This window comes from Ornithorhynchus anatinus, chromosome 1 (assembly GCF_004115215.2).
Source record: "Ornithorhynchus anatinus isolate Pmale09 chromosome 1, mOrnAna1.pri.v4, whole genome shotgun sequence".
Classification (NCBI taxonomy): Eukaryota; Metazoa; Chordata; class Mammalia; order Monotremata; family Ornithorhynchidae; genus Ornithorhynchus; species Ornithorhynchus anatinus.
In genome coordinates, this window is record NC_041728.1 from 170757016 (window position 1) to 170781544 (window position 24529).

General features: G+C 45.7%; 1 protein-coding gene and 1 non-coding gene across 3 annotated transcripts in view; one reads left to right on the plus strand and one right to left on the minus strand.

Annotated features, from left to right (window-relative positions):
• Positions 1-204: 204 nt before the first annotated feature.
• Positions 205-342, minus strand: LOC114816114. The gene has a single exon (XR_003763898.1). It is a non-coding gene; the product is annotated as a small nucleolar RNA SNORA7 (small nucleolar RNA).
• An 18141-nt stretch (positions 343-18483) lies between these two features.
• The window catches only part of TFCP2L1 (transcription factor CP2 like 1), a 61750-nt gene continuing 55704 nt past the window's right edge, over positions 18484-24529 (plus strand). Inside the window, exons 1-3 of one of the 2 annotated variants that reach the window (XM_029076298.1) lie at positions 18484-18619; positions 20819-20848; positions 24105-24256. In XM_029076298.1, coding sequence (XP_028932131.1) covers positions 18558-18619; positions 20819-20848; positions 24105-24256 — 244 coding nt within the window. In that variant the 5' untranslated portion in view covers positions 18484-18557. The remainder of the gene's footprint in view (positions 18620-20818; positions 20849-24104; positions 24257-24529) is intronic. The other variant, XM_001509223.5, reaches the window with a different exon arrangement.

Sequence of the window (24529 nt, forward strand, 5' to 3'; positions counted from 1 at the left end):
GCCATCAAGTCGTTACCAACCCCTAGTGATACCACAAACACATCTCTTCCAGAACGCCTCTCTCTCCATCTGCAATCGTTCTGGTAGTTGATCCAGAGAGTTTTCTTGGTAAAAATACGGAAGATGTTTACCATTGGGAGTAAACTCAAGCCTCCACCCTCGTCTCTCTCCCATGTCACTGCTGCCCAGCATGGGTGAATTTTGACTTGTAGCAGATGGCCTTCCACTCGCTAGCCACAGGCCAAGCTAGGAATGGAATGGGTAGGCCTCTACTTGACTCTCCCTCCCATAGCCGAGACTGGTAGAGGACTGGAACCTCTCCAGATGCGATCCTGAGAAGGTTGCTTAACAAACACCACAAATATTATTATTATTTCTATTATTACTGAGGGCCTCCTTAGGGCATTCAGCTAATCAGTCAATCAATCAGTGGTATTTATTGAATGCTTACCTTGGGCACAGCAGTTGACATAGTACAATACAATAGAGTTGGTAGGCACAAACCCTGCCCACAAGGAACTTACAGTTTATGGGCACACATGAGCAGTAAAGCAGAATAAGAATAGAGGAAATAGTGGAATATAAGAATACTTATACCTCTACTGTTCATAGTTGATGCTGAGGGGAGGGTGTGTAGGGGAAAGAAGGGCTTAGTCTGGAAGGTCCTCTTGAAGGAGGTGTGATTTTAGGAGGGTTTTGAAGGTGGAGAGTGAGGTGGATGGTCAGATATGAAGAGGGAGGGAGTTCTGGGCCTGAGGAAAAACGTGAGCAAGAGGTTGGTGTCCCATTAGGCAAGATTGATGTACAGAGAGTAGATTAGTGTGAGGGGTGGAGAGTGTGTGGTTTAGGAGGTCAGTGAGGTTAGGTAGGAGGGAAAATGTTGATTGAGTGCCTGGAGGCTAATGGTGAGGAATTTCTGTTTGATATGGTGGTAAATGGGTAAAGCATTGGCTGTTTTTGAGGAACAAGGAGATATCGATTAAATTTTTTTAAAAAAATCATATTTGTTAAGTGCTCACTATGTGTCAATCACTATTCTAAGCACTGGGGTAGACACAAAGAAATCAAGTTGGACAAAGTCTCTGTTCCTCATGGGGCTCACAGTCTTTATCCCCATTTTACAGATGGAGTAACTGAAGCATGGATAAGTGGTGAAGCTGGAATTAGAACCCAGATCCTTCTGACTGGGCAGCAGAATGAAGGGTGGATTGGAGAGGAGAGGAGAGGAAATTAGGTGCAAAGCACTGTACTTACCACTTGAGAAAGTAGGATAGAAAAATGAGACACAGTGGCTGCCCACAAGGAGCTTATACTCTGAAGGGGGTGGTAGGTATATAAATATTGACACACTGATCAGACATACGGACCTAAATCCTAAAGGTGAATACAAATAAATAAATCTGCAAATTCAAAAGGTGGCTGATGAATTAATTTAAGATTCGGCAGTTGATCAGGGAAGCCTCAGAGGAAATGGGCTTTTAGGAGGGTTTTGAGGGTGGGGAGAGCTGTAATCTGTCAGATTTCAGTGGAGGGAGTTCAAAGCCTTGTGAGGGGAGGAAGGCAGGAGACTGAAGAGAGCAGAGAGTGAAGAGAGTGGAGAGTGAGAGAGAGGGTCGGCTTGGAAGGATCAAAGAGGGTGTGCCAGAGAAGAGTAGGGGAGAACACCTGATTGATATGGAAGAAGGGGAGTATGCATAATGAGCCTTAGAGCCTACTTGCAAACAGAGGTTCCTCATGGTAATGATAGTAATAATAATAACTGTGATGTTGGTTAAGTGCTTACTCTGTGCCAGGCACTATACTAAGTGCTGGGGTGGATGCAAGAAAATCGGGTTGGACACAGTCCCCGTCCCACGTGGGGCTCACAGTCTCAATCCCCATTTTAAACATGAGGTAACTGAGGCACAGAGAGGTGAAGTGACTTATCCAAGGTCACAGAGCAGACAAGTGGCAGAGCCGGGATTACAATCTATGACCTTCTGACTCCCAGGCCCATTCTCTATCCACTTCTCCATGCAGCAACCAATCAGTCAGTCAATCAGTGATATTTATTGATCTCTTTCTGTGTGCAGAGCACTGTATAAGCAACTGGGAGAGTTCAGTATAATAGATTTGATAGACATGTTCTCTCCCACATCAAACAGAAACTTCTCACCACTGGCTTTAAAGCAGTTCATTCCCCTTGCCCCCTCCTACTTCACCTCACTTCTCTCCCACTACAACCCAGCCCGCACACTTCACTCCTCAATGCCAAACTTCTTACTGTGCCTCGATCTCATCTATCTCATCACTCACCTCTTGCCCATGTCCTGCCTCTGGCCTGGAATACCTTCCCTCCTCATATCTAACAGACAATGACTCTTCCCACCTTCAAAGCCTATTGAAGGCACATCTCTTCCAAGAGGCCTTCCTTGACTAAGCCCTCCTTTCTTCTTCCCCTACTCCTCCTGCATCACCCTGACTTGTTCCTTTTATTCATCTCCCCTCTCAGCCCCACAGCACTTATGTACAGATCCTTCAGTTATTTATATTAAAGTTGCTCTCTCCCTTTAGATTATAGAGAAGCAGCGTGGCTCAGTGGAAAGAGCATGGGCTTTGGAGTCAGAGGTCATGGATTCGAATCCCGGCTCGGCCACTTGTCAGTTGTGTGACTTTGGGCAAGTCACAACTTCTCGGTGCCTCAGTTCCCTCATCTGTAAAATGGGGATTAAGACTGTGAGCCCCATGTGGGACAACCTGATTCCCCTGTGTCTACCCCAGCGCTTAGAACAGTGCTCGGCACATAGTAAGCGCTTAACAAATACCAACATTATTATTATTATTAAGCTTGTTATAGGCAGGGAATGTCTTTTTATTGTTGCATTGAACTCTCCTGAGCACTTAGTACAGTGCTCTGCACACAAAAAGGGCTCCATAAATTCGATTGACTGATTGGCTGACTAAAAAGCATATAGTCTAGAGGTACATTTTAATGGTAATGATGAGTACAATTTCTTATTTACAGAAGACTCACATCGCTATTCTATATGTTCACATCCAGAGCCTCTGTGTTCTTGAGGGTGCATTATCTTTGGAGCTGACTAACTCTGCATGTTTCTAGAATAGAATAATAATAATGGTACTTATTAAACACTTACTATTTGCCAAGCACCGTTTTAAGTGCTGGGGTAGATACAAACTAACCAGGTTGAACACAGTCCCTGTCCCACAAGGGACTCACACTCTTAATCCCCATTTTACAGAGAACGGGCACAGAGAAGTGAAGTGACTTGCCCAAGGTGAGATAGCAGGCATGTGATGGAGCTAGGATTAGAACCTGGTTCCTTCTGAATAATACTCTTTGTCCTCTGATTTCTTTTATTAGTCTCGTGGTTGCTGCCAACAGAAAGCAAAGCTCTGGTTGAAATTAGGGAGCTCAGTTAACCAGAGCAATAGAATAACTGGAGGCAAAATCATCACCATGATCAGTGGTATTTGAGCGCTTACTCTGTGCAGAGTACTGTACTAAGTGCTTGGGAGAGTACAATACAGTAGAGTTGGTAGACCCATGCCCTGCCCACAACCACCTTCCAGTCTAAAGAGAGACACAAACATTCTTATAAACAAGTAATTTGTAATATAATTTATCTTCAAATGCTGTCGAGTCCTATCTGGAAACATCCTCTTCAGAACATCCCATCTTCGGTCACTAAGCTATTCTGGTATGTGTATCTGGAGAATTCTCTTGGTAAAGGTTTTCCACTGCCTCTTTCTATGCAGTAAAAACTTGAGTCTCTGCCATTTTCTTTGATCAGTGTTTTGATCACTTGGTCATCCGCCTTTGACTCCCACACCACTGCTGCCCAGCACAGGTGAATCAACTTTATCTGTCACTTCAGCTTGGACCTTTCCATTCTGAGTAGCCCTATATGGCAAAGCTCTAAATTTCATCAGCATCTGCGAATTCTCCTGCCACGATAAGGTGTCAATGCATAGGAGAGAATATGATCTACATATAGCTTTAAAAAACACTTTAAAAAATATAATTTATAGATATTTTTAAAAAGTACCTAGCAGGTGCCACCACTGGGAACTGGGGAGATGAGGCTTAAAAGGTGCACATCCACATCACCCCTGGACTGTAATACATTTATACTGAGAAGCACCTAACGTCTGCAGACTTCTTGCTAAGAGATGGCGGCAAGCCCTAAATGGGCAGGATTGGAACCCATGACTTCCAGGCCTCTGCCCTATTTGCTAAGCCATGCTGCTTCTCAGCATAGCTCAGTGGAAAGAGCCCGGGCTTGGGAGTCAGAGGTCATGGGTTTGAATCCCGGCTCTGCCATTTGTCAGCTGTTTGTGGGCAAGTACTTAACTTCTATGTGCCTCATTTCTCTCATCTGTAAAATGGGGATTAAGACTGTGAGGCTCACGTGGGACAACGTGATTACCCTGTACCTACCCCAGCTCTTAGAACAGTGCTCGGCACATAGTAAGCGCTTAACAAATCCCAGCATTATTATTCTCCAGTGAAGTCCTAACTCTGTTGACACAATCTGTTTCAGTTGTTCACCTTGATCTTGCCCTGTTGGTTTCTGAGTTGTGCTCGCCCCTACATCCATCTCAGGACTGGAGAGTGGGTGGTGCGAAGAGGGCTGGGCTCTGGTCCAGTGACCAGTGGGTGGGGAGGGGCACCCGGAGACAGACCCCCGATTTGCAGGTAGGACTCCAGGCTTTGGCCTGAGGCCAGGGCTGGGCCAAAAAAGCCTTTCAAATCCAGAAGGGGCCTTCCAGAACCTTATTGGGGATTAACCTGGGATTCTCTGGAAAGGCAGAGGCCAGATTGGGAGCAGAGTGGGGAAAAAGACTCAATGGGTGATGGTGTTAGTAATAAAACTAATGATAATTATGGTATTTGTTAAGTGCTTATTATGTGCCAGGCACTGTACTAAGCACTGGGGTGAATTCAAGTAAATCACGTTGAACACAGTCCCTGTACCACATGGGGCTCATTGGATCCCCATTTTACAGATGAGAGAACTGAGGCACAGAGAAGTGAAGTGACTTGCTCAAGGTCCCACAGCAGACAAGTGGTGGAGCTACGATTAGAACCCATGACCTTCTGACTCCCAGGCTCGTGCTCCATCGATTACACCATGTTGATTTCCTGTTACTGAGTTCCAGCGTGGCCTAGCGAAAGGAACACGGGCTTGGAAGTCAGGGGTCGTGGGTTCTAATCCTGGCTCCGCCACATGTCTGCTGTGTGACCTTGGGCAAGTACTTCATTTGTCTGGGCTTCAGTTACCTCATCTGTAAAATGGGGATTAAGACTGTGAACCCCATGTGGGACAGGGACTGTTTCTGATCTGTTTACCTTGTATCAGCACTTAGAAAAGTGTTTGGTAATAATAATAATAATAATAATAATAATAATAATAATTATGGTATTTGTTAAGCACTTACTATGTGCCAGACACTATACTAAGCACTGGGGTGGATACAAGCAAATCAGGATGGATAGTCTCCATAAGCACTTAACGAATACTAGAATTATTATTATTATTCCACAGGGAGGAAGGTGTTTGGTGCGGTTCATGGTGAAAGTTTACATCCGGGCTCCCAAAAAGCAGATTTCATTCACACTCAAGCTATCAATCAATTACGTTTATTGATTACTTTATTGCTTACTGTGGACAGAGCGCTATATTAACTGCTTGGGAGAGTACAAGACAACAATATAATAATAATAATAATGTTGGTATTTGTTAAGTGCTTACTATGTGCAGAGCACTGTTCTAAGTGCTGGGGTAGATACAGGGTAATCAGGTTGTTCCTCGTGAGGCTCACAGCTAATCCCCATTTTACAGATGAGGTAACTGAGGCACCAAGAAGTTAAGTGACCTGCCCACAGTCACACAGCTGACAAATAGCAGAGTTGGGATTCGAACCCATGACCTCTGACTCCAAAGCCCAGGCTCTTTCCACTAAGCCATGCTGCTTCTGTATATAGCAGACACATTCCCAGCCCACAGTGATCCAAAGCACTGGGAGGAGAGAGACACCCTCCCAAAGCAGAGGGAGCTGAAATGTGGCCCCCAGACCTGCCTCGGCCTGGACGGATGGATGACCCATAGGAAGCTTGAGGAGGGAAAGTGGGGCAGCAGAGCAAGGGTCTCTGAATCCTGAGAATGCCCCCCACTCCTGCTAGCCTGATTTTGCAGCCATTTCAAGTTGCTTATTAGGCTGATTAGTGAGCCTCTCCACAGAGTGCCTTCCCACCGTTCCTGAGGAGCGGAGCGCCACTGAAACAACCTAAAGTGAATCCCGAAGGGCCAAATTATTCCCGGCAGTGACGAGGTCCTCGTTCACTGGGGAAGCCAACGGCAAGAGAGACGGCGGACGGGTGAAGCGACTGTTAGCTAGGGGGTTGTTTGGAAGGGGTGGGGAGACCCTGGAGCCCAGGGTGTCGAGAGGGGTAGGGAGAGAGGAGGGGAAGGGAGAGGAGTGGGAGCAGGAAGTGGCTCAGGGGGCCACAGGACCCATTCCCATCAGGCCGAGCTGATGAAGCCGTTATTGGGCAGGAATTGTCTCTATCTGTTGCCAAATTGTACCTTCCAAGCACTTAGTACAGTGCTCTGCACATAGTAAGTGCTCAGTAAATACAATTGAATGAATGAAGAGATCTCTGGCTAAGGGATTCCATGATCTCTGCTTGGGTCTGGGCATGCCGCGTATGGAGGGATGGAGGATGGAGCACATGACCTCTTGAGACCTCTTCCAGCCCAAGGGCATAGTGTATAGAGCATGGGCTGGGGAAGCTGAAGGTCATGGGTTTTAATCCTGGCTCTGCCACTTTTCTGCTTTGTGGTCTTGGGCAAGTCATTTCACTTCTCTGGGCCTCAGTTCCCTCATCTGTAAAATGGAGATTGAGACTGTGAGCCCCACGTGGGACGGGGACTGTGTCCAACCGATTTACTTGGAAAGTACAAGATAAAAATAAACTGATACATTTTCTGCCCACAATGAGCTTACAGTCTAGAGGGGGAGACAGACATTAATATGAATAAATAATTAAATCAATTACAAATAGGTACATAAGTGTTGTGGGGCTTGAAAGGGGGAATAAATCAAGGGAGCAAGTGAGGGTGATGCAGAAGGGAGTGGGAGAAGAGGAAAGGAGGGCTTAGTCAGGGAAGGGAGATATGCTTTCAATAAAGCTTAGAAGATGGGAGAGTAATTGTTTCTTGGATATGAGGAGGGAGGGCATTCCAGCCCAGAGGCAGGACTCAGGTTGGGGCGGCGAGAGAGACCAGGTGGAGGTACAGTGAGAAGATTGGCATTAGAAGAGTGAAGTGTGCTGGCTGGATTGTAGTAGGAGAATAGCGAAGTGAGGTTGGTGGGAGCAAGGTGATTGTTTGAAAGCCGATGTGAGGAGTTTTTGTTTGATGCAGGGGTGGATGGACAAACTCTAGAGTTTCTGGAGGAGTGGAATACATGGTCTGACAGTTTTTTGGGGAAAATGATCTGGGCAACAGGGTGAAGTATTGACTGGAGTAAGGAGAGACAAGAGGCCGGGAGGTCAGCAAGAAGACTGATAAAGTAATCACTGTGGGAGAGGATAAATGCTTGGATTAACGTGACAGCGTTCATTCATTCAATCGCATTTATTGAGTGCTTACTGTGTGCAGAGCACTGTACTAAGCCCTCAGAAAGTACCATTCGGCAACAGGGACAATCCCTTCCCAACATGGGCTTACAGTCTAGAAGGTGGAGACAGACAACAAAACAAACAAGTAGACAAGCATCAATACCATCAAAATAGATAAATAGAATTATAGATATATACACATCATTAGCAAATAGAGTAATAAATATGTACAAATATACATGAGTGTTTTTCTTCTGCCACATGATGTCCTAGTATTGTTGCATGGTACTTTCCGCAGGTGCTTAGTACTGTGTGCTCTGCACTGCACACAGTAAGGACTCAAAAAATTCCACTGATTGATCGATGGATTAATCTGATACCAGGCTCAGTGGTTCCTATCCAATTTCACTTCTCCAAATGTCTATTTCTCTAGTTCTCTAGTTGACTCAGTGCTCCTGCTCTGCTGAATATTGGAAAAAAAAAGTCAGACACAATCAAATCCTTCTGTGTGGTAAGACCTATAGGATGTCCTAAAAATGTCTATTAGAAATTGCTAATTTTCTGGAATTTTTAACAGCTACAGGCCTGTTCCTGAAGCCCCCTGTCTTTGTGCGGGGCTAAGGGTGGGGGCCAGAGCAAGTTCAATTCATAAAGTTCAGATTGCTGATGAGGGTCAATTGCTCCAGTTCTGGGTCTTTTTTATGGTATTTGTGAAGCGCTTACAGTGTGCCAGGGACTGTACTAAGCACTGGGATAGATCCAAGTTATTCAGGTTGGACACAGTCCCTGTCCCACTTGGTGCTCATAGTCTTAACCCCCATTTTACAGATGAGGCAACTGAGGCTTGGAAGAGTGAAGAGACCTGTCCCAGGTCACACAGCAGACAAGTGGTGGAGTGGGGATTAGAAAACTGTCCTTCTAGCTGCCCTAATTTCTGCTTGAACCGTAATATCTAGGCAGTGATTGTCTTCCAGGCCTACTCTCTGAATGTTCTAGCCCCTCTCCCCGCCACCCAGACCACTCCCTTAGATGGGCACCAGCTCCCAGGGTGATACTGCAGGGACCCAAATACCTGGATTATTCAGGTTGCAACAAGATGGACTGGGGCATGGGGAAGAACAGAAGGGAGAAATGGGAGCAGGTGCCTTGAAGTTCCAATGGAGACTCCTTTTTTTTTTGAAATGGTATTTTTTATGTGCTTACTATGTGCCATGCACTGTACTAGCCACTGGAATAGATACAAGCTAATCAGGCTGGACACAGTCAACGTCCCATGTGGGGCTCAGTCTTAATCCCATTTTACAGATGAGGGAAATGAGGCTCAGAGAAGTGAAGTGGCTTGCCCAAGGTCCCCCAGCAGACTAGTGACAGAACCATGGTTAGAACCCACATCATCTGGCTCCCAGGCCTGGGCTCTTTCCACTAGACTCGGCTGATTCTCAAGGAATCAATCATTCCTGTAGGGAATGAGGGGCTTCTTAGAAACTGGAGTGTTTCTGATGTCTTAAGATAGCAAAGATAGGCTAAAAACAATGATGGTATTTGTTAAGCACTTACTATGTGCCAGGCACTGTTCTTAGTACTGGGGTAGATACAAGATAATAAGGTCGGACACAGTCGCTGCCCCTTAAGGGGCTCACAGTCTTAATCCCCATTTTACAGATGAGGTAGCTGAGGCCCAGAGAAGTGAAGTGACTTGGCCAAGTTCACACAGCAGACAAGTGGCAGATCAGGATTAGAACCCATGACCTTCTGACTCCTAGGCCCGGGCTCTATCCACTATGACAATCAGCTCATCTCTACAAAGCTATAGTACAGTGCTCTGCACATAGTAAGCACTCAGTAAATACTTTTGAATGAATAATCCTGGTTCCATCCCCTTACCTGCTGTGTGACCTTGAGCAAGCCACTTAACTTCTCTGTGCTTCAGCTTCCTCACCTGAAAGATGGGGATTCAATACTTGTTCTCCCTCCTACTTGGACTGTGAATGCTTTGTGGGACAGGGACTCAATTTGATCTGGTTATTTTGTTTCCACCCTAGTGCTTAGAACAGTGCTTGGCAGATTGTAAGTGCTTCCTCCTGTAGACTGCAAGCTCACTGTGGACCGTGAATGTGTCTACCAACTCTGTTATATTGTACTTTCCCAAGTACTTAGTACAGTGCTCTGCATTCAGTAAGCATTTCATTCATTCATTCATTCATTCATTCAATCAGATTAATGAGCACTTACTCTGTGCAAAGCACTGTACTAAGTGGGGAGAGTACATACAACAATAAAAAGACACAAATAGGGTTAATGATCAACAAATACCATAATTACCATTAGCATCATTATTAATAGTAGTATTTCTCAGTAACCAGGTTGTTGACTAGTCAAGATATTCACACTTGCTTTCACCTGGAACAGTTGAAATGGCTGAGGTAATGGTTCAATGTGATGAAGAACTTTGGGGATCATAAAACGGGAGGGATGGACAATTTTGCGAGAGAATAGCCGCAGCCAGCACTTTGCCGGGATTCAGCATCCACTGAGACATTTGGGATAAGATTTCCCCCCTGCCAGTAGGCTGGCCAGCTGTCCTTTTTTTTAACAGGTCAGTTCCCTAGCCAACGTGGGCTCAGTCCCAGGCCACTTTATGCCCGGTCTTTATACTTTCAGTTCTAAGGAAAAAAAATAATCAATCGATTGTAATTATTGAGTACTTACTATGATCAGAGCACTATACTAAGTACTCTGCCACTTGTCAGCTGTGTGACTGTGAGCAAGTCACTTCCCTTCTCTGTGCCTCAGTTACCTCATCTGTAAAATGAGGATTAACTGTGAGCCTCACGTGGGACAACCTGATTACCCTGTATCTACCTCGGTGCTTAGAACAGTGCTCTGCACATAGTAAGTGCTTAGCAAATACCAACATTATTATTAAGTACTCGGGGAAAGTGCAGTGCGACAGAGTTAGCAGATAAATTCCCCGTCCAAAATGAGCTTTCAGTCTAAAGGGCAAGTTTGGAGAGGGTGGAAGGAATATGAATGGCTGTGGTACAAGTCACAGGTGGGTGTGGGAGGAGGAGAAGGAGGAGACTTGGTATACCAGAGAAACGCTCTAAGTTCAAGTGAATTCAGGCACACGTCTGGCCACTGGAACATAAACTCCCTGTGAGCAGGGATAGTGTCTACCCAATGTACTCTCCCAAGTGCTTAGTACAGTACTATGCATACAGAAAGTCGTCAATAAATATGATTGAATGAATGAATGGTGCCGGCTGATGTGGTCTTGATCCATTCATTCAGTTCATTCAGTTACATTTATTGAGCGCTTACTATGTGCAGAGCACTGTACTAATTGCTTGGGGTGTACAGTTTGGCAACAGATAGAGACAATCCTTGCCCACCAAGGGGCTCACAGTCTAAACACTAAACCTTGGAGAAGCAGCATGGTGTAATGGATAGCATGGGCCTGGGAGTCAAAGGATGTAGGCTCTAATCCTGGCTCTGCCACTTGTCTGCTTTGTGACCTTGGGCAAGTCATTTAACTTCTCCGTGTATCAGTGACCTCATCTGTAAAATGGGGACTGTGAGCCCCACGTGGGTCAACCTGATTACTTTGTATTTACCACAGCGCTTAGAATAGTGCTTGGCACATAGTAAGCACTTAACTAATGCCATCATCATCATCATTATTATTATTAATAGTAGTAAGCCTCAGGAGGCCAGAGAGTGAAGCTAGATTAGCACTCTGGAGGGCCTGGTGGGCATTTCCAGTGCAAGTGTGTCCCTTCTACCCATTTAATCAACAGTATTTATTGATAATAATTATAATTTTACAGATGAAGTAACTGAGGCGCAGAGAAGTTAAGTGACTTGTCCAAGGCCACACAGCAGACAAGTTGTGGAGTCGGGATTAGAATTCATGACCTTCTGATTCCCAATGCTCTATCCATGCTGCTTCCCTATTGTCCTATTGAGCACTTATTGTATACAGAGTACTCTACTAAGCACTTGGAAGAGTTCAGTAGTATGAACAGATTGAATCCCTGCCCTAAAGGAGTTTATAATCTAATTGGACAGATAAACAAAAAGACACAAAACTATCTACAATTTAAAAAGTTAGCACTGTACTAACTTGCATAAATGCTGCAGTTGAGTACATAGTGCTGAGGTGATAGTTGGGAGGATGTGACTCAGAAGAAAAGTAGATGGTGAATGCTTTTGGAGGCTTTGAAGAAGGGGCAGAGCTGTGGTCTGGGAGATCCAATGGCTCAAGCCGCTCTTTGATTGTTGGGGGGAGGATTGCGAATGTGAACTGAACTAAATGGGTTCTTAGTTTCTTGGTTAGGGACCCTGTGAGTTTCAGGTGGTTCTGAGACCCCCAAAAGGTTCTCTCTGAATCCCTCTGGACTCTCCCTAGAGCCCATAAAATTCCAGGGAAGCACTGGAACCTGCTTTTGGAGTGAGGAGTTTCCTTCCTTAGGACAATTCCTTAGGATACTTGTTACCTATCCTCAAAGACATTATGGCCCGGTGCCAACCCCGTGGGGGCCCTGAGAGGATCCTGAAACTGAAACAGGGTTTCAGAGTAGAGGCAGAGTTTCCCAGACATCCAATTTCGGTAGCCGACCGTAATCCGTCTTCCCAGATGTCCAATTTCGGTAGCCAACGGTAATCCCTCTGCCCCCTCCTTCGTCACATCAGACAGACTACGGCTCTCCCCCATATTTGGAGGCCTCCTAAATTCTCACCTACTCCAACAAACTTTCTCTGATGAATTTCCCAGCCCCTTGAGTCGTATCAGCCCTTCAAACAACCCTAACACTTGTCAATTTATTTATAACCTCCTCAGCACTCGAGTACATTAGCTTTTATTTATTATGTTATAAATTATTCATTTAAATTAATTTCTGTCTTCCCCTCTAGACTGTAAGCTCACTGTGGACAGGGAACGTGTCCAGCAACTCTGTCGTATTATAGTCTCTCAAGGGCTTGGTACAATGTTTTGCAAACAATAAGCACTCAATAAATATCACGGATGGGTTGATGGATTGATCAATTTTGGCCTCTGGAGATGTAAATATTTCTATGTTGGTCTCCCCTTCTAGAGTGTGAGCTCCTTGTGAATGGGGAACGTGTCCCTTTGTTAGGCTGTTCTTCCTAAGAGCCTACTATAGTCCACCACACCAAGAGGATGTTCAATAAATGCTCTATTATTTCTACTACTGCTAAAAGTACTACTACTAGTCACTCAAGAGAAGCAGCATGGCTTAATGGAAAAAGCCCGGGCTTGGGAGTCAGAGGTCGTGGGTTCTAATTCTGGCTCCGCCATTTGTCAGTTGTGTGACCTTGGACAAGACTGTAAGCCCATCAATGGGCAGGGATTGTCTCTATCTGTTGCCGAATTGTACATTCCAAGTGATTAGTACAGTGCTCTGCACATAAGTGCTCAATAAATACTATTGAATGAATTTTTCTCTGGGCCTCAGTTACCTCATCTGTAAAATGGGGATGAAGACTGTGAGCCCCACATGGGACAACCGGATAACCTTCTATCTATCCCAGCGCTTAGAACAGTACTCACCACATAGTAAGCGCTTAACAAATGTCATCATCATTACTATTATTATATACATAATGCTGCTGCTGCCGGGCTGAGGATTGGTACAGGAAAAAGCCAAACAAACAGATGTTGGCCTACCACCAAGCAGGGCCCTTCTCTGAACGTGTTAAGGCAATTTGTAGGGCTTGGTGTAGTGGCTAGAGTACGGACCTGGGAGTCAGAAGGTCAAGGGTTCTAATTCCCGGCTCTGCCACTTCTCAGCTGTGTGACTTTAGCCAAGTCACTTTATGTGTCTATGCCTCATTTATCTCATCAGTAAAGTAGGGATTGAGACTGTGAGCCCCATGTGGGACAGGGACCGTGTCCAACCTGATTTGCTTGATCTACTCCAGTGCTTAGTACAGTGCCTGGCACATAGTAAGTGCTTAACAAATACTGTTATTATTATTATCTGGAAGGTAGTGCAGTCTGCTTCTGGAACAGCCAATCAGAAGTAAGAAGAAGATGATGATAATGCTATTTAATAAGCGCTTACTGTGTGCCAAGCACTCTTCTAAGCACTGGGGTAGATATAAGGTAATCAAGTTGTCCCACCTGGAGCTCACAGTGATAATTCCCATTTTACAGATGAGGCAACTGAGTCACAGAGAAGTGAAGTGACTTGCCCAAAGTCACACAGCTGACAAATGGCGGAGCCAGGGTTAGAACCCATGACCTCTGTCTCCCAGGCCCATGCTCTTGCCACTAAGCCAGGCTCCTGGCCATCCCCCGACAAGAACACCTGGCTCTCTGATTGGCTTCAGGCAAGTAAACAGGCAGGACTTCGGTTTCCCCACCTGGAAAATGTAGCTATCCCTGTCCTAGGCCCACCATTCATTCATTTATTCATTCATTCATTCAGTAGTATTTATTGAGCGCTTACTATGTGCAGAGCACTGTACTAAGTGCTTGGAACGTACAATTCAGCAACAGATAGAGACAATCCCTGCCCAATGATGATGGGCTCACAGTCTAATCGATGAGCTCACAGTCTAACTCCTTCCTTCACAGGGAATTTATGAGGGAGAATGGGGGAGAGTAGAGGTGAAGCCTCACTGACTCTTTGGAGAAGAGGGGTCATGTAAGTTCAAGATGGGGTGTTTATTCATTCTCCAAGCTGCTCTTTGAAGGCAGAGCTGATGAGTATTTGATTACATCCATGTATGTATAAACATTTAAAGGGAATACCTGTCAAGGTGAGAAAGAGCTAGGAACAACTCTGAGTGAAAGGATAGAAAAGTCACTTTATTTGTCTATGCCTCAGTTATCTCATCGGTAAAATAGGGATCGAGACTGTGAGCCCCATGTGGCACAGGGACTGTGTCCAACTTGATTTGCTTGTATCTACCCCAGTGCTTAATACAGTGCCTGGCACATAGTAAGCGCTTAACATATACCATTATTTATTTATTTATTTTTGACTCTGGCATGGCTCCCTTGTACTGCAACCTGGAGGTGGCTGCATTCCAACTCCGAGTAGCATTTACCTGACACTTCCAGGCCTTCAGGCATGTCCGCTTGTTTGTTTTATGGCATTTGCTATGCTTTTATTAGATGCCAGATGCTGTACTGAGCGCTGGGGGTAGAAACAAGTCGATCAGGTTGGACAGAGTCCAGCTGGCACTCACAGTCTTCAGCCCCATTTTCCAGATGAGGGAACTGAGGCCCAGAGAGTAATAATAATGATAATAATAATAATTGTGATATTTCTTAAGTGCTTATTATGTGTGAAGCTCTGTTCTAAGCGTTGGGATATAGACAAGGTAATCAGGAAGGACACAGTCCTTGTCCCTCGTGGGATTCACAGTCTTGGTCTACATTTTCCAGATCTGGGAACTGTGGCCAAAGGAATATTAATAATAATGATAATTGTGATATTTGTTAAGTGCTTACTATGGGCAAAACAGTGTTCTAAGCGCTGGGGTAGATATTTATTTTATTTATGATATGCATTTATGCATCTATTAATCTATTTTGATGGTATTGATGCCTGTGCTCCTCCTCCCCTCCCCCATTGCCCCTACTCCCTCCCTCTGCTTTACACCTTCCCCTCCCCACTGCACTTGTGCATATTCATTCATATTTATTGCTCTATTTATTTTATAAATGATGTGTATATATCTATGATTCTATTTATCTATTGTGATGCTATTGATGCCTATTTGTTTTGTTTTGTTGTCTGTCTCCCTGCCTCTAGACTGTGAACCCATCGTTGGGTAGGGATTGTCTCTACCTGTTGCCAATTTCAGAGCACTTAGTACACTGCTCTGCACACAGTAAGCGCTCAATAAATATGATTGAATGTATGAATGATACAAGCTAATGAGGTTGGAAATGCTCCTTGTTCCTCATGGGGTTCCCAGTCTTGATCCCCATTTTCCAGATGAGGGAACTGAGGCCCAGAGGAGTGAAGTGACTGGCCCAGGGTCACCCAGCAGAGCCGTGGCGTAGCTGCAATTATTCATTCATTCATTCATTCCATCGTATTTGTTGAGCGCTTACTATTGAGAAACAGCATGTCTCAGTGGAAAGAGCACGGGCTTTGGAGTCAGAGTTCATGGGTTCGAATCCCAGCTCGGCCACTTGTCAGCTGTGTGACTTTGGGCAAGTCACTTAACTTCTCGGTGCCTCGGTTACCTCATCTGTAAAATGGGGATTAAGACTGTGAGCCCCGCGTGGGACAAACTGATTCCCCTGTGTCTACCCCAGCGCTTAGAACAGTGCTCGGCACATAGTAAGCGCTTAACAAATACCAACATCATCATCATTATCATGTGCAGAGCACTGTACTAAGCACTCGGAAAGTACAATTTGGCAACAGATAGAGACAATCCCTGCCCAACAACAGGCTCACAGTCTAAAATGGGAAGACAGACAACAAAACAAAACAAAACAAGTAGTCAGGCATGAATATCATCAAAATAGATAAATAGAATCATAGATATACACATATCATTAATAAAATCAATAGAATAATTAATATGTAGAAATATACACAAGTGCAGTGGGGAGGGAAAGGGGGTAGAGCAGAAGGAGGGAGTAGGGGCGCTGGGGAGGGGAGGAGGGGCAGAGGGAAAGGGAGGGCTCAGTCTGGGAAGGCCTCTTGGAGGCGGTGAGCTCTCAGTAGGGCTTTGAAGAGGGGAAGAGAGTTAGTTTGGCGGAGGTGAGGAGGGAGGGCGTTCCAGGACCGCGGAGGACGTGGCCCAGGGGTCGACGGCGGGATAGGCGAGAACGGGGGATGGTGAGGAGGTGGGCGGCAGAGGAGCGGAGCGTGCGGGGTGGGCAGGAGAAAGAGAGAAGGGAGGAGAGGTAGGAGGGGTCAAGGTGATGGAGAGCCTTGAAACCAAGAGGGAGGAGTTTTTGTTTTGTGCGAAGGCTGATAGGCAACCACTGGAGGTTTTTAAGGAGGGGAGTGACATGCCCAGAGCATTAGAACCAAGGCCCTCTGGACTTGTCCGGGAGGTGCTGGGTGGGAGGAGGAAGGGGTTTGTTCGATGAGGTTGAGAAGCAGCGTGGTTTAGTGGAAAGAGCCCGGGTTTTGGAGACAAAGGTCGTGGGTTCTAATCCCAGCTCCATCACTTGTCAGTTGTGTGACCTTGGGCAAGACATTTAAATTCTCTGGGCCTCAGTTCCCTCATCCGTTAAATGGGGGTGAAGACTGTGAGCCCCACGTGCGACAACTGGATTATCTTGAATTTCCCCCAGCGCTTAGAACAGTGCTTGGCCCATAAGAAATACCAACTTTATTATTATTAAATTCTCTGGCCTCAGTTCCCTCATCTGTTAAATGGGGATGAAGACTATGAGCCCCACGTGGGACAACTGGATGATCAGAGAAGTAGCATGGCTCAGCTGAAAGAGCCTGGGTTTAGGAGTCAGAGGTCATGGGTTCTAATCCCGGCTCCGCCACTTGTCAGCTGTGTGACTTGGGACAAGTCACTTCACTTCTCTGGGCCTCAATTGCCTCATCTGTAAAATGGGGATGAAGTCTGTGAGCCCTATGTGGGACACCCTAATTACCTTGTACTGTCCCAGTGCTTAGAACAGTGCTTTGCACGTTGTGCTTAACAAATACCAACATTACTACTATTGGTATCTTGTATCGCCCCCAGTGCTTAGAACAGTACTTGGCACATAAGTGCTTAACAAATACCAACATTATTTAACTTCTCTGTGCCTCAGTGACCTCATCTGTCAAATGAGGATGAAGCCTGTGAGCCCCACATGGGACAACCTGATTATCTAGTATCTCCCCTAGTGCTTAGAAGAATGTTTGGCACATACTAAGCGCTTAAGAAAAACCAACATTATTATAATTATCATTTAAATTCTCTGCCTCAGTTTCCTCATCTGTCAAATGGGGATGAAGCCTGGGAGCCCCATGTGGGACAACCTGAATACCTTGTATCTCCCCCAGTGCTTAGAACAATGCTTGGCACACACTAACTGCTTAAGAAAACCCAACATTATTATTATCATTTAAATTCTCTGGGCCTCAGTTCCCTCATCTGTTAAATGGGGATGAAGCCTGTGAGCCCCATGGGGGACCACCTGATTATCTTGTATCTCCCCCAGTGCTTAGAATAATGCTTGGCACATACTAACTGCTTAAGAAAAACCAACATTATTATTATCATTTAAATTCTCTGGGCCTCAGTGACCTCATCTGTCAAATGGGGATGAAGCCTGGGAGCCCCAAGTGGGACAACCTGATTATCTTGTATCTCCCCCATTGCTTAGAACAATGCTTGTCACATACTAACGGCTTAAGAAAAACCAACATTATTATGATCATTTAAATTCTCTGGGCCTCAGTGACCTCATCTGTCAAATGGGGATGAAGCCTGGGAGCCCCAAGTGGGACCACCTGATTATCTTGTATCTCCCTCAGTGCTTAGAACAGTGCTCAGCACAGAGTACTGGTTACCAAACGTCAACATTATTATTATTGTGATTGAATTTCTGTTATGATTACGACGATGAGGAAGAGGCCGAAGGCCTCCGCGACCCCTGACCCCGAGAGGGGGGAGCCCAGGGCGCGGAGGGATCTGCGCTGGGGAGGGAAGCAATGAGCGCGGAGGGATCAATAATGGGCGCGGAGGGGAGCGGTGGTTCGACTCCCCGGGGGGCGTGGCCGAGCAGGGCGGGGATCCCGTGACGTCACCCCGGGCGAGCCAATCAGCGGGCGGCAGGGCCGCTCCATAAAGGCGCGGGCGGCGGCTGCGGCGGCTTCGGCGGCTGCTGGACCCAGCGGCTGCGCGCGCATCCTCCCTCCCTTCCCCCCCATCCAGCCGCCTCCTCCGGGCTGTCCTCCGGGCTGCCCTGCGCCCCGGCCCCACCATGCTCTTTTGGCACACGCAGCCGGAGCACTACAACCAGCACAACTCGGGCAGCTACCTGCGGTAAGTCTGCCTCCCACCCCACCTCCATCCTCCCCCCTTTAGGGGGTCCTCGGGGAGGGGGGTGTCAATCCATCCGGAGCATCTGCTGAGTGCTCCCCGCGTGTACTATACACTCTACTAAGCGCGTCGTGGCTTAGTGGCAAGGACTGAGTCAGAGGACGTGGGTTCTAATCCCGACTCTCCCTTGCCAGCTGTGTGACTTTGGGCAAGTGACTTGACTTATCTGTGCCTCAGTGACCTCATCTGGAAAATGGGGGTTAAAACTGTGAGCCCCATGTGGGATCACCTTGTATCCCCCAGCGTTTAGAACAGTGCTTTGCACATAGAAAGTGCTTAACATATATCACCATTTTAAAAAAATTTTCTAATCCAGGTTCTTGCCTGCTGGGTGACCCTGGGTGAGTCACTTGACTGCTCTGGCCTCAGTCCCGGCTGCTCGGACAGGACAGGACCGGGGAGGGGGGCATCCCCTGTCCTCTCTCCGGCCTCAGGACTGACAGTCAGTCGTTCATTCATTCTGATTGAGCTTTTACTATGTGCAGAGCACTGTACTAAGCGCTCGGGAAAGTACAGCACAGCAATTAAGAGCGACAATCTCTGCGCACATCGAGCTCCCAGGGCAAGGCTCCCTCTCCCCCTCTAGTCTCGGTTGTGAGCGGGGAACCTCTCAACTCTATTTTGTAATAATAATAGTATTCGTTAAGCGCTTACTACAAAATAAAACAATACGAAACTGTTATTTTGTACTTCCCAAACAACTAGTATAGTGCACTGAACAAAGTGGGTGCTCAATAAATACTATTATTATTACTACTGCAATAGTAATAATAATACTAATAGTATTTGCTAAGTGCTATGTGCCAAGCCCTGTCCTAAGTGCTGGGGTAGATACAGGGTAATCAGGTTGCCCCACGTGGGGCTCACAATCTCAATCCCCATTTCACAGATGAGGGAACTGAGGCACAGAGAAGGGAAGTGGCGCTCCCAGGGTCACACAGCAGACAAATGGAGGAGCCGGGATTAGAGCCCATGTCCTCCGATTCCCAAGCCCGTGTTCTTTCCATTATGCCACAAAGTGCTTAGTACAGTGTCCTGCACACAATAAGCACTCCGTAAATCCTTTTGATTGATTGACTGATTGATTTCCCATGCCCCCTTCCCCTCCCTGGGACGGAGGCCTCACACTTCTCTCATGCTTCCTGCCCTGGGGAGCTGGGGAGAGAAATGGGCAAGAGGTGAAAGGGGTGCCAGGGGAGACCATTCAGTGTTAAAACCCTCTAAGCTCAACCCACCTCCTAGGCTGAGCCCCGGTCCCCCTCTAAACTGTAAACTCTCTCTGTCAAGAGATCGTGTCTACCAATTCTGTTCCACTTTAGCCCCTCCAGTGCTTAGTACAGTGCTCTGGTCACACATCAAGTGCTCAAGGAACACCACTGATTTCCCACCCTCCTCCCCCCACCCACCAAGCAAGAAGCCTGCTGACCTTTCCCGGCCCCCCCCTTCCCCAGGCTTCCCACAAAGGGCCACTTTGGGGTATATGTGTTTGGTCACACACAACTTTTCCCAACCCCATGGGGCTTCTCGTCCTTGGCGAGGCCCATCTCCCTGCCATCTGGTGAGGGAGAAGGCACAACATTCTCAAAGACGTTTGCCTCATGCAGGTGAAAATTACCTAGCTAGGACCGCTTCTGCAGTTACTCAAACTCCATCTCCCCCACAAAAAGATACATTGTAATGTATGTCTGTGGGTGTCCAATATACGTCCCTGCAAAGGAAGGACTTTGAATTCTTTGGGCATTTGGTCGGGTTGTGACAAACGCTCAAAGTCACTTAGGAGTTTCTCGGGAGTGCTTTTAAACGTTACGAGCTTTATAAAAATGCTCCAGGGTGATTCTGCCTTTGATCCGCAATTCACTTTTCAAAGCGGTGCTACTTGTAATTTTGGAAGCACCCCCATCTTTTTGCCTTTGGTCATTAACTTGTAGGTTCGGGGCCTAGTGTCAAGGAGTGGACCCTAACTAGAATGCAAGAGCCTGAATTGGGAAACCTGTCAGGCGAGGCTCTGAGATTGATTGTAGTGGAAGGGCCATTTTCTCCCTTCGCTCCTGGAGATTAAAGTATCCACTATATGACAATCTTGAATGTATTTACATGAGCTCTGGCCGATTGCACTTGATGGAAATTTCTCTTCTTCTGCAGGGATTTGACTAGTGTTCTTCAGAGGGAAAAGTAAGTCATGCCTATTTGCAAAGTACTCTAAAATGCTCAAACTGCCCTCTTAAAAAATTACAAGTACCCAGCTTTTCTCCATGCTTTATTTAGGATTGGAGTTTCATGGGTTTTTTTTCCTCTGTTGCAGACTGGGTAATAATGGACTCTAATATCACTTTCTGAACTTGCTTGAACCAGCTTTAACCTGTCTTTTTCCACACTAGTCAGTTTATTAAAATGGGCTTAATTTAAGCAAAGGGGCGGTTTGCACTTAGAGTACTGTACCTGCAAAGAACCAATTTACTAGCTGTGTAGGCAGATTGATTCTTTTTTTTTTTTCCTTCTGTGGTGGTTTGTCTGTAGGGACATTTTAATGTCCAGATATTCCAAATATCTAGTATTTTAAATTTAGTACACCTGCAATTCAAGAATTTAATGTGGTACCTACTATATATCATCTGACATAATTTCCCAAATTTCTGACTTTTGAGAAATAAAGGAAATTCACTGAATCACATAACGCATAAGACATTCATCACACTGGGGGAACAAAGATAAAGTGTGGATCTTGGAAATCTTTATTAGAAGAATATAATTGTCTCAGCTGCAACCCTGAGGTGCATAGAAGTTGCTGAGAAACTATCCTGGGGAATGTTAATCGACAGGATCAGTAGGAGAAGCATTTTCCTGGAAATGAAATCATTACTTCACCAAAACCTCAAGAAATGTTAGTATTTTGCTCTGTACGTCGCATTAATTTCCATCTTAGACTTTGTCTAAAACTTAGTCTAGACCACATGAGAGCATTCGGATTTCGGGTTGAAATGGGGAGACCTTGGGTTTGATTTAAGTTAGTTGTGCCTAGCTTAAAATTATCCTCAAAATTTTCCCTGGTCAAGGAGCCTTACTCACTAAGGACAGTGGTTGTATTCACTAGGGGGGAGTTGGGGGAGGGGGTGGGTGTGTGTCTGTGTGTTTGTGTGGTTTGTCTTGATGTCAGACTCTTTAGAAACCCAAGTTTTCATAGAATTTCAAAAATGAAAAAAATAGCTGGGTTTAGAGCTATTGTAATAATCATCATTTTCTTGACATCTGTAGTGTTTTTTATTCAAGAAGGTCCAATCAGCACTGTTATTTGGCAGTCGAGATGGCTTTCTGTCCAGGGGAGTAAGGCTTTGGTTTTCTGAGACAGAATTTGAAACAGGGCAGGCTAGAGGGACATGCCCAAGGTCATTGACTTGAGATTTGTGAGCAGATCCCAGGGATAACACTGGGAACTCTAACCATTTGATCACACAGTCAGATAGTATGTTCATGGTTGGCTTCACTTCCAGCTTGCATTCCTGCTCCTCCTTTGCTTTCTTTGTAAAGAATTGTCAGTCTTGAAACCAGTCACTTTTGAGGGACAAGCTGGCCCCCTTCCACCAAAACATGGAGATTATTAACTTAAGCAGGCAGAGCAAAAATGAAATGCCCTGAAAGCTGCAAAGACCTCTCTTTTTACATTGTTCTTCTTGTGTTAGGGCCGTTGATACTTAATGATTAGTGACCCTGTTGCGTGTTGAGGTGTAGTTTGGACTTCCCCAGGAAAGGCATAACTCTTAAGATTTTCTGTGGTGTGCGGATAGCCATCTCTTCCTTTCGGGAACTGGTTAGACCTCGGTGGGGTGTGTGTGTGTGTGTGTGTGTGTTGTATGTTTTGGAGATACAAGTTTATTGTGTTGGGGAACAGATTGTCCCAAGTGAATACAAGTGACTTCAGTGTTTATACAATTCTTTTACTGAGGGTAGTTAAACTAATCTGGTACATTACTGGAGGCATATATAGGGAAGGGTATTTATCAAGATAAGGGAACTTCATTTTTTTTTTTAATTTTTATTTTGGGGCACCTGCTTCCTTACTGTTCACATAATTTGAGAGCCTTCGAACTTCTCTGCCATGGGCCATTCATATTTATTTTTTCCTAAACATGAATGCAAGAGCCCACAAACCTTATGTGAAACAAAAACGATGGCATAACGCAAAGGTGCAACGATACTCATTTTTTTGAGATGAGGGAGAGTCGTTTCGATCTTGCTGTTCTTAAGAGTGGAATCTTCATTTGGATAAAGAAGAAAATGAAAAATCAAGGTCCTTGTTCTATATCCATCTTCCAACCCGTTTCTTGTTAGCGTGCCGTTCCGTGGTACGGTGGGGGTGGAGGGAGATTTGCTGTAAGACCTAGAATGAAGAACTCCATGGATATTTACGAGGACCAGTCCCGCCTACTCTCCAAAAGGGATCCAGCAGTTCCCTGAAGCAAACAAGAAAGCCTTCAGATGGCCCTCCACTGCTATGGAGTGATGTAACTGAGGAGTGTGGGCTGAGCTCCCCAGAAGTTTGAATCCCCCCTACTAGTTTGTGAAGCATGACCCTACCTCTCTTAGAGGTTTTCTGATTTCAAGGAGCAGGCTTTAATCTGGGGCCCAGCTGCCCCGCTCTGTAGAGGAGGAGTCCTCTCAGTAGTATACGAGGAAATCTGTATTTGCAGAGTGGGCTAAGCCTTCTGGGACTATTTGACATGACAAACACTTGATGCTATTGATGCCTGTCTACTTGTTTTGTTGACTGTCTCCCCCTTCTAGACTATGAGCCTGTTGTTGGGTAGAGATTGTCTCTGTTGTCAAATTGTACTTTCCAAGCACTTAGTACAGTGTTCTGTGCACAGTAAGTGCTCAATAAATACGATTGAATGAATGAAGCTCTTGATAAAGTGTCTTGGCTTTTGTTTTGGTTCTGTCCCCTTCAATTTGCCACATCTAACACTCATTAGAGCCATTTTTTGACAAATAGAAATGTATATTTTGACGACTGAGGTGAGATCTACAAAAACTTCGAAGACCCAACTGTTCATCTTAAAACAATAGTTGCTGAAATTGGTACACTTTTAGGTGACAATCACCTAAAATCATTTGCCATGTCCTTCTTGAAATCGACATTTTCTCTACCCATCTATCTTCGGTAGCTGCACATCCAGTAATGCTCCTGTGGAGTAGAACCCAAACAGATGCTCTTGTGTTCGATTGTTGGGTGATATTTCAGCCAGGATTTCAAGATTGCAGTTTTTAGGCAGAGAGTTCCATCTGGGTTGGGTCTTTATGCAGGGCTGGGGATTTTAGAATGTGGATGTTCAGGAAGACTTTTTTTGTTGTTGTATATTTGCTTGTCAATGGTTTAATTTGGAAAGATTCTCCTACGCATATTGCTGACACATGTGTTAACTGTATGTTTCAGTGATGTCCTTGCACTGCCAATCTTTAAGCAGGAGGAGCCCCAGTTGTCTCCAGAGAATGAAGCCAAACTGCCTCCCTTTCAATATGTACTCTGTGCAGCCACCTCACCTGCTGTGAAGCTTCATGAAGAAACACTGACCTACCTCAACCAAGGTAGGATCTCCATGGGACCAAGGGGGGAAACCAACAGCATTGTAATAATAATAACAATACTTGTGCACTTTTTATTAAGCGCTTGCTCAGTCCTCAGCACTGGGGGAGTTGGACGATAATCAGGTCAGAGACCCTGTCCCATGTGGTGCTCATAGTCTAAGGTGGAGGGAGAAGCAGTATTGAAATCCCGTTTTACAGATGAGGAAACCGGGGCATGGAGAAAATAAGTGACTTGCCCAAGGTCATACAGCGGGCAGTGGCAGAGCTGGGATT